This window comes from Magallana gigas, chromosome 8, assembly GCF_963853765.1.
Source record: "Magallana gigas chromosome 8, xbMagGiga1.1, whole genome shotgun sequence".
Lineage (NCBI taxonomy): Eukaryota > Metazoa > Mollusca > Bivalvia > Ostreida > Ostreidae > Magallana > Magallana gigas.
In genome coordinates this window covers 16,797,755-16,808,778 of record NC_088860.1, presented here as the reverse complement: position 1 = coordinate 16,808,778, position 11,024 = coordinate 16,797,755, and the positions used below count along the sequence as shown (strand labels likewise).

Sequence of the window (11,024 nt, the reverse complement as noted above, 5' to 3'; positions counted from 1 at the left end):
ATGACGCCCTTTTGCTTTCCTGGAAAAGGAAAAAAATAGAAATGTAGGGGGGTAGGGGGGGGGGGGGGTTACATTGTACATATAGTAGAGGAAACGTTTACATCACATCCTAAAAAGTTGTCCATGTAAATAATATAAAACTGAATTTGACTTCAGTGGAACATCGAATATTAGTTCCCACGAAACTTTGGTATATTGTTATTACTTGACCAACATACATGTATGTGTATTATACTGATTCTGTCTGCGTCTATTTGATATACACGTGTTCTATGCTATAATGTATTTCAGTGTATAAATACAAAGAAGCAAGCAAGATTTCTTCTTGTTCAAGGTAAAAAAGAAAAAAACTGTAAAAGACAGGTAGAGAATAAAAGCACCAGTAGAAAATTGTACATAGATAGACAATAGTAGCAGTAATAAAGACAATGGTATCGCCACCAGTAGACATTGGTAGCGCCAGTAGACATAGTATCCCCAGTAGACAGTGGTGAGACCAGCAGACAGTAGTAGTACCAGTTAACAATTGTATTACTGATACGCGATAGAAATTTCAGCGGACAATGGACATACAAATTAACAGCGATAACACAAATAGGCCATGTTATCATCAGCTGACCTTTCTATTTGAAAAGAAATCTTGCAGGGATAACAAAAAAATCTGCTTACATACTTATCTACAAACTAACTTAAATGTTGTTTCTAATTTGAAACTCCTTAATAATGCATCATTTGAGGGAGTTGGGTAATTCACCGGTAATTTTGTGTGACAGTTTAGTCGATTGTTAAATCATTTTTCAAAGATTTTTAAACTATCAATTGTAAGTCATCACGATTGTCAAAAAATATTTATTGATTGGGAATTATATCTTGCCATCAGTCAATACCAAGATTTGATTTTTTTATTGTACTAAAATTGTTTGAAGGAAAAAATTATGTCAAAGTAAAAAGTTCGGAAACATACCAGTATTTAATTTTAAATAAAATCAATACCAACGCAGTGGTACGAGTATTTACTACGTGCCTGTACCTCATTCTTATTATATAAGTATATTGCATTTCATTCAATGCTTACAATACCACATTGCCATGTGTCTGTACTGTTAGCTGAATAAGCCAATTCGCAGAATTACGAGTAGGTAACAAGAGTAACTCTGTACACATCTTTCCTCTTCAAAAATATTTTGTAATCTCTTTTCATAAAATCAGTTTGATGTTGATAGTTTTAAAAGTCTTTCGATTCTAGACATTAAAATGATTCTGGGTTCGTCTTTCCCCCCCCTATTTTTTTTTCTAGGTGCACGTACACAAACATAGATATAGGTTTATTGATATTTTGTCAATAAATGTACTTAAAATATCCTTTTATTACATTGTTTGTTGAATTTGTTAATAAATTTTTGTTGTTATCTATATTATCACATTAGACGCAAGAACAAACTTACACAAAGAAATATATCTATTTTATTTATCTACTTTTTTCTCTCTGAATGTCTACGTTCAGTGATATAAATGGTCCCACTTATTTGTTGACGTTTTATTGTCATTTTCAATTAAGATGTTTGCATCTCAAGTCATTTGATTTTTAAGTTTGTTTGAAATTCGAAAATTGAATTATTTCTTTGAAGATGCATAATTTATATTGTGGCATTATGACAATTGAAAAGAAAACACTGTTAAGTTTTTGTAAGTGAACTTTTATTTTTATCAACCATTTACTTTTGATCTTGACGGAAATTCGCAAATGTCTCCCGTTCATGAGATACCGAGCTAATGTGTCTCGTTATATTTACAAAAAAAAAATATCTTTCTCTATATAGCCCTACTTCAACAAAGTCGAAATGCTTTCAATAAAGCTTTTAAAATTTTATTCTTAATTTAATACGAGATCAGATAAGATAGGTAAAAATGTGTGAAATTTACATTTTATGAGACGTTGGAGGCAAGCACAATCTGTGAAGCAGCACACTCGCACAATTAATGAAATTGACACGACCCGTGGTACGCAACAACGCAACAGCGAACAACCCCCATGCAACCAGCCAGAAGCACGGTGACTGGCTGTACACACAGTGTTCATTACTAAGTATTTAAGTTAAGTCATGTCACAAAAATGTTAAGACTGCCTGGAATGCCCCAATGGTTGATTTATTAATTGGCTTCCGATATATATGTGTTTGATTGCCCTGAGGCAGAGCCCGGGTATACCGTTCCATTTGCTGATTATGTATATATTAATTAGTTTCCTTAGCATTTTAGTTGGAAAGCGTTTAAAGGACATTTAAAATTTAAAAACAATTATAAATCTATATTTTACGTCAAAGTATGATTTAATTTAAACATATCCTTTTTTCAATTCCAAAGATATGTTTAAAATGCTTTTTTGTACAAAAAAAAATCGAAATCTTTTTAGGAAATCTAAAATATTCTTAGCAGTAATCCACTTTTATCCCTTGATATTTTTAATAGTGTAAGTGCGAGTTTAGAATTCTTTTTCTTATTTTACCTACTATATTAGTACATGTATCTTTACGGATGAGATCTAAAGATGTCTGGTAATTAATATTTTTTAAAAATATTGATATATATAATATATTTGGGGAATATATATTATATTATATATTTGGGCAAGGGAGGGGTGCGTTAACTGCTGTTTTTGTTTTTGCCACTTGATCTTGATTTAAAAAGATGGGTGTAAAATATACATGTAGTTCATCTAATATTTTCAGAATTATCAACCGAATAAGCGAAAGAAATATACGTTATTTTACAGTGCAATGAATAAGAAAAATTAGATTTGACAGTTTTTGTCATTCGACAATCATCAGAATTAGTTAATGGAATTGTACTATTTTTGTGAAGACATTAATGTGTTGATCATGATTCCTACATAACATACAAATGTAAACTGAATAACAATTGAATCTGTTGTATTTAACTTCATAAATGATGAATTGAAATGTTCTTTAGTTTTCTTTAAAATAAACACTGACTAAATATTTTAGAAGAAAAAAAATATTACATAACATACATACTATGGAAATATGTAACACTGTCACCTGCTAAATAATGAAAAAGGAATAATTTTGCAAACCTAATATTAACACCGTTTCATCGAAATATCTATACTGTTTCATACGAGTGTTTTAGAGATCAATTTAATTTGTTGGGAAATAAATATACTAATACAAACCTCTTCAGAGAATTGGTCTGATAAAATGATAGTCGCCAAAGAAGTATAAACATCAGAGTAAGAAAAACATACGATAATGATTTAATGATTTTGGATTTGAGTTCTGAAGTATTCTGGTTAAAATAAGCTATGCCCTCAACTACACGTGGAATTGTAAAAAAGAATCGGACTTTTGGGAATGTAAATTTCTCGTGCTTATTTATTTTGCGATATAGATTAATAAAAGTTTTTCCCCACTCTACGCGTGTGTAAGAAAATTAAATTGTTTGAGATGAATATCTAAAAAAAAAAAACTTTACCCAAGAAAACTAAACGATTCATTGTGCATTGTACCCTTCAAACCAAACTCGTGATTAAAAATAAATTTTCCCCAAGTAGCCAGTGTACATAACTCTCGAATAGAGCAGACTTTTCTAAGACCTGTCCGATCCAATTTTTTCCTTTAATCCATCGCTGATCATTTCTTAAGAAGAGTTAATTACCAGTCTTCAAAGCCCATGTAAACATTGCTAATGACGAATAACTCTAGAGTAAATATTTTCTTTATCTCTCTAATTCAGGGAATGACTCGAGGTGAATAAAACCTGTCCAAAAATTCCTTTATCGACCGTTGCTGATTCTGAATATTTGCATGAGAAAGGATGGTTCGTAAAAATATCACATCAACGCTGACCAAGACAAATTCTCTTTTTGATTGTTCTTTCTGATATTGGCTCAACTTTTGTCCTTTTTGTCCCTTCAAAATCAATCCCTATGGCTAATAGACAAATATAAATTGACAAAAATTGTCTGGATTTTTCTTCTTCTTTTTATTGAGAATATTTTTGCTATGTTTTTGTAAGTGTGTTGGAAAGGGGGGGGGGGGGGTGGTTGTAGTTTGGTTTTTATTATTCGCATTTTTGGGGGGGGGGGGGGTGGTTGTTATTTCCTTGTTCGTAAATTTTTATTTTTTATTAGCACATCCAATCTTCCCCATTAAATTCAATTTATATCAATTAATAATTCAAACTTAAAATATATGGAAATTGTAAAGAATTTATAGGAGGAAAGAAAAATGAAGAACAATAAAAACGTCACTGACCCCCCCCCCCCCCCCAAAAAAAAAAATAAATAAATTTGGATTTCAATAAAGGTATAAATCTGGAAAATGGGATTGGTATAAAGACAAATAATAAATGTATAAATACTTGATGAAAGTTTCCGTTCAGATGAAAAATAATTTGTATTTATTTCAACTGGAGTAAAGACTGCGTAAAAGAGGGAAAGTCTATTTATTTTCTCATGAATTTTACATGTATAACTTTATTGCCAGAAACGTCTTTTGTAAATAAAGATCAGACACATAATGAATACTGTTACGATATTTCCTTGGAATGTGTCCGTTTCATATTCTCATTAATGAAAACTCATCTATAGGCGATTTGTACATTATGTTATAATCATATAAAAGAGAACAGAAAACAATCCCTTAATAAGAAACGATCGATTGGCCAAGGAATTTCAATGTTGTTATATGATCAATTATTTATCTATCATTTACCCTTTATTTCTAATTGTTACATTTTGATCGCATTGCGTGGAAAAGTAATACCTAATCCACAAATAGATTAAGCTATTCGGTTGTAAATGTTTCTTCACCAGATCAGACTCTTCAATGAACATCAGAGGGCCGCTTATTTAAATAAAATAACAGACGAGAGCTTTTGTTGAAAAATAAAAATTGACTGGAGAAATCCAATTAATGAACTAAATAAAGTTTTTCCTTTCTGTTTGAAAAGATACTTTAATTCTTTCACGGTTGATTTCCCGTCGTAAACCTCGCGGCCTGGCTCGGCGGATACCCCACATCAAACGAACGCAGTGAACGGCGGCGGGTGTTTACTTATTTTGTTTATTTTCACAGAAAATCTTCCTCAGAGCCTTGAATGATCGCCTAATTTTCTCTTCAGTGTTATCAATTAGCTTTATATCCAATTAAAGACGCTCCGAGAAAACTGGTTGTCATTCCCCTCAATATCCCCATGTTTCTCATCCATCTGCTAACACGCGTCAATTTTAGGATGTCTCGCACATGCGCAGCAGTCGTCGAAGGAACAAATTGATACAGTATACACCAATCAAAAAGGTGTTACAACTTCTACAATTACGAGTGAAAGGACGGCCCCCTTTTCACAAATGTTCATCTATATCCCTCGGTTCTTTTGAGAATTTTAACACTCTATTTACACTGGTACATGATTAACTCAGGATCTCATTGCTATAACCACAAGATGTCTTCCCCGAAAAGCGAGGATGCCATGTCACCAACGGGGGATTCTACTAAAACCGAAAATAGTGATTCCATCAATGAAAGACTGCAAAGACAGCCGAAAGAAGACAACAGTGATGACAATTTGGACAATGTACGCACGACGTCATTCTCTGTTGCCGATATACTGGACCCACGGAAATTCACGGGATGTTCGGCGGCGGAAAAATCCCGGGTCTGGGTCCCCTGGAAGAACCGGAAGCGTCGATTGACGGACAGCGGGGACAGCACCTCAGATGACGACAGGGCCGACGGACCAGGTATAGATCGTTTAGGACTTTGTGGGTGGCGGGGCTACTGAGGTAGAAAAACCACGATACATGTATAAATAGGAGGACAATTACATCTACAAAAATTTTAGGCAGTGGTTTTTTTTTCCATTTAATTCTCAATTATTTACCACTGATGATATAAAAAAGGTCGAATAAACAATTTTCAATCAATTAATTATGAATAATTATAATAAAATAATTTATATGCTTTCAAAGATGTATCAGAGTATAAACTTATAACTAGATATACTTTAAAAATATATTACCTAAATAATCCGCCTCCAAGAAAACCCTAGTGATTTCTATCCAATCAATGTATTCTTATTATAATTTTTCTATTAATTATTTTTTTAACTAAATAAATGAGAAAAGGTAAAATGATGTTGTAAAACAAGCGAATTAAAATCTACACTTAAAATATTACATTGACAAAAAATAAAAATTTAAAATGGATGAATCAAGAAAGAATAACTTTTCCCCTTGAACGCAACACGCTGGGGAGGTTGAAGGGGGAGGGGGTCCTTCAAATTGTTTATGGCATCCTCATTAGATGAGTTAACAGAACAGCATTTCATCTTCATTAATTAATTAGTACGCGGTGCCAGATAACACAATATGAAACATTAACCACTCTTAGCGGCATGGCCATCATTAGTTCCGATTTGTCCTAATGAAGATAAGACAAATTAAGGGCCCTTTACTGACATGATAACGGTCATTCTGCGACCCTGTCCCTCCCCCCGCTGGGGCGCTGACACCTTCTCCAGACATGGTCCCCGGTGGTTCACGTCAGATTGGGCAAACACAAAAACCCTACCCCACTGAAACATTTCTCTAATTCAAGCGAATTCCTTAAGTTACAAGGTTTATTAAAGAAATTTTACAATCGATTTAGTTTTAATTTCTGCGTAATTGGTTACTAAGTATACAACAAAGGACTCCCCTCCCGCTTATCTGAATTAGATAATTGAATGGGTAATCCGGTACGGCTTGTCCGTAATATCAAACATTTTAGCTCCCAATATTTCTAAAATGCCTCCAAGATGAAGCGAGTTTGTGTGTCTTTTATCATGAATATTGACGATGCCAGAAGACGGAAGTCTTTATTAAATTATACCCTCCAACCCTGCAACGAATAAATATAATTAGTGAGTTTTATGTACAGACGATGTTATATAAGTAATCACTTTATTACACATAACAGATCAATGTTAATTTTCGGTGGATAACATTGTAGCAAAAAAGCGACAGTGGTTGAGAATTGCGATTTATTTTTCTTTCTTTTTTTTAAATATGCATGGAAGTTTTGTTGAAACGAAATTGTAAACAAAGAGACATATTTTAAAAAGTAAATCAGCCAATGTTTACGATAAAAAGTGTACAGTGTTACTCCCGTGGAGTCGACGGAAACATGTGTGTCCCGTCGGCGAATGAGAAAAATAATTACATGGGGGTATATCCAATTTCTTGTTCTCTAAAATAGAATATTTTGCAATTTTAACTTTTTTTTTTATTGAGGAGTGTGTCTTTTTTAAATTTCGCATTTATCAAAAAATTGAATTTATTTTGTCAATACAATGCTCATGCAAACTGTGTATATATATGTATCCCACAAATCTCCTTTTTTCGATCAATATGTTAAATTTTTTATTTAATATCGAAAATAAATACAGGTGGGAGCAGGTAGTAAATTATTGGGTTTCCGGATACAAGGATAATATTAAATCACGTATCATCATTGAACCAAATTAAAGTAACATCCAGCAATTCATTTTTAAATTATATGGAGCACATACTTCTTCACCAGAGCACCGCGTCCTTTCTTTCAGAACAATAAAGATAAATTATATAACATGAGATACGATTTGATGCAATTTCTCGGGCTATTACTTCTCTCTCAATAAAGCCATCAGATGCTAAAAGTTGTGGTTTTTCATAAGAATACAGATACAGAGGGTTTTTTTAATTGCTGGTAATAATAATATATCATGTTTGATATCTCTATTAAGAAGACTGTCACATATGTCAAATTTAATGTTTGAAGCATCAACCAACACAGATGTCTGTACCTTTTAATATAGCTATATTTTAATTATTTAAAAGATATCCAAGCAAGCGTGAATCTGCTGTTTAATTTCCCAAACTGTTTTGTATACATAAACATTTGCAAGCCAATTTGTATCAGGAGTATTAGGGCCACATTCATCCACCCTTTTCATAATCTTTCTTTCCTGCTATGTTGTATGCCCTGCATTTATTTTATTTCATAACAATTTCGTTAATGTTCGATTCTGAAAGAACTATTAAATTGTTTGTGAAAAATTGATGGTGGATTTGTGCGGCTTCTTAATATAATAGCAAATTATTCATCTTTATTTGATATTATGTTAAATGTCCGACCCTATTAATTCTTTTTCTTGAAATAAATGTGTTAAATTCAAATTTATTCTTATTTTTTCGTCAGGTGCATACCTTTTAGTGAAGTAAATTGTAAATTTGATAAAAATGCAAATTAAATAAAAAAAAGTAAACGAGAATATTTAAAAAGGGTTAAACAAATTATAACCTTACATACTCGTTCAAGAAAAATTTTGATCAAAGATTTTGTACCTCAAATTTGGAGAGAAAAAATCGTCTTTTTGATCACTCAATAGCAAAATTATTTGATATGATTTTATTCTTATTTTTTTTTCTTCAAATCTTAAGATATAAATATTGATAACAACCTTAACTTAATATGCTACAATGCAATACTATAGAATGTTATACAATTGATACATCCAATAATGTTTTTAAATTTGGTTTTAAAAGGATCTAAAAGTTATTTTATTTTCTCTTTTTTCCCAAAGGAATCACAGATACCGCCACTGATTTATCTTGTAAAAGCAGAGTCGGATCCGAGGCAGACGATGAACTACGTCATGATGACGAACTTGATGACGACGATGACATTTTAAGTGATAGTGAGGACTGTCTAGACAAAAAGTGTAAAAACTTGGACTCTTCAAAAGCGGGCAAACCTCGCCGAGCACGAACAGCGTTTACATACGAACAATTAGTGGCTTTAGAAAACAAATTCAAGACAACTAGGTATCTATCAGTGTGTGAAAGACTCAACCTAGCGCTTTCATTGAACCTTACGGAAACCCAGGTGAAAATCTGGTTCCAGAACCGCCGTACCAAGTGGAAGAAACAGAATCCCGGAATGGACGTTAACAGTCCAACAGTACCCGTATCTTCAAGTGTGTCAACCTTCTCTTCCCCTTACTCCTCTCTATACGGTCAGGGACTACACCCCTACCTCCCTAGTCATAACTTAATGGGAGCCCTGGGTCTCCTCCGCGCCCATCCTGCGTACGCCGGACAGAATCACCCGATGTACTACCCCTATCTTGGACAGAGTACGTAGTTTACTACAACGTACATAAAAAGGTCAGAGCAATGAGCAGTGATTTGATTTAATTTAATCATTGCGTTGAGTTAAAAAGAAAAACCCGAGTCACTCTTAAAAGTGACTCAAATTGTTATTGTGGTTTTTAAAATGCAAGAACAAGAGCAAAAGGACTATAAAAATATTTTCAGCATTACTGATTGGGTTGTGACAGCCTGTGAAGTATACTGAAACTCCCTTAGGCTCCATTTGTGTTCCCGTGCAGTAAAACAGAATACAAATATTTAATATTTATTCACAGGGCTCGCAATGATGATGTTTTATCACGCAGGACAATGTATTAATTTGTACTGATTTCAAAGTAGATATTTATGTTTCCATGTACATGTGCTAGAGATTATTCTATTGTAAATAAAGTGAATGTTTTACAAGTGAAACAGCGAGCATTTGTGTATCTTTGCAATTATCTTAATTATTATATCATGGATCACATTTTACTACTTGAACCACCGATAAAGACTGTATTGTAATACACTTTTCCCCGCAAATTACCAAATATCAGAGGCATCAATGACGCAAATTTGCATTGTTTGCATTAAAAAGATTTTTTTTCCTTCCTCACCTCTATCGCCTAATGGTTTTTCATTTAAGTGAAAAGAAAATAAAATTCGATACTAGTTGGAGTATCTACGAGTCACACCAGATTATCTATAAATGAGAAAAGTTTACAAAGTTAGCCAGGAGGGACCGATAATGCATCACTTGATTGTCAGATTGACACGTGCCCTTCGATATCATCGTTACATTTAAGTATTTGTAATTAAGACGATTCCGTTTGATTAGCAATTGCCATGTCTGGTTTCCCCGGAAATGTTTAGCGAACCATTCAATGGCGATAGGGTCACATGACCCGTGTACTGGTGAAAAAAGATTATACTCACGCAACTTCGTTTACCCTCAACTTCCGGTATTAGAATCTTAATGACAATTTAAAACATAAAACGTTCATTATAATTAAAAAAGATTCAAGGACAAAGGCGATAGCATTGATCCTGACGTTGAATAAGAAACAATTTGATTGACAACAATAAGATTCCATCCAGTTAAGATTTAGTTGCTAAGATATTTTTTTATTTACTTACATGTACATGTACCTATATAGGTTTGATATTGCAGAGTGTATGTTAAACATGTACAATTAGATATGATGCACCAGCATGAATGTTGATTACATCAAGTAAATATCACGAACGAGTGGAATATTTGTATCGACAATGAAATTAATTTCATCATATCAACATCATATATTTGCTTTTGAAATACGGTGCATCTGCAGGAAATAAGATAGATAAAAAACCCATTAAGAACACAGGTGAAAATATGTTTAGATGATTGACAAACGGAAGCTACCCTCCCCCCCCCCCCCATTTTGATATCTTAGTGTTATGTAATGAAACAATTTGACATATATGCAGCATGTTGATTCAGAGAGGGGGGCGAAATAGTAACATAAAACAAAAAAATTGCAATTTTTCAAAGCTCAATCAGGTTGATTGAAACATGGTAACAACAAGCACATTCCACCAAGACATTGTGTTACTTATCATTGAACGTTACATGAAACAATTGCTTTCTATTTTTATTTTCAAAACTGAAAAACCTATTAAACTACATGTAAACTAATACAAAAACAATGATTGTAATCATATGTATTATATAACAAAGGCAACAGGGTAGCTACAGTAGCCATGAAAAAAAAGAAGAATGCAGAAAATCGAGGGGGTCTCATTCGAAGCAGAGTTTGGATTTAAACTTAAATATGACTAACACATCCTTTTAGTTTTATAGATTGTTATATCA

General features: G+C 33.0%; 1 protein-coding gene across 1 annotated transcript; it reads left to right on the top strand.

Annotated features, from left to right (window-relative positions):
• Nucleotides 1–5,335: 5,335 nt before the first annotated feature.
• Nucleotides 5,336–9,333, top strand: LOC105345169 (homeobox protein slou). Its single transcript, XM_011453230.4, has 2 exons — nucleotides 5,336–5,761; nucleotides 8,623–9,333. The coding sequence occupies exons 1-2, from the start codon at nucleotides 5,428–5,430 to the stop codon at nucleotides 9,180–9,182; spliced, it is 894 nt and encodes a 297-aa protein (XP_011451532.3). The 5' UTR covers nucleotides 5,336–5,427; the 3' UTR covers nucleotides 9,183–9,333.
• Nucleotides 9,334–11,024: the final 1,691 nt, after the last annotated feature.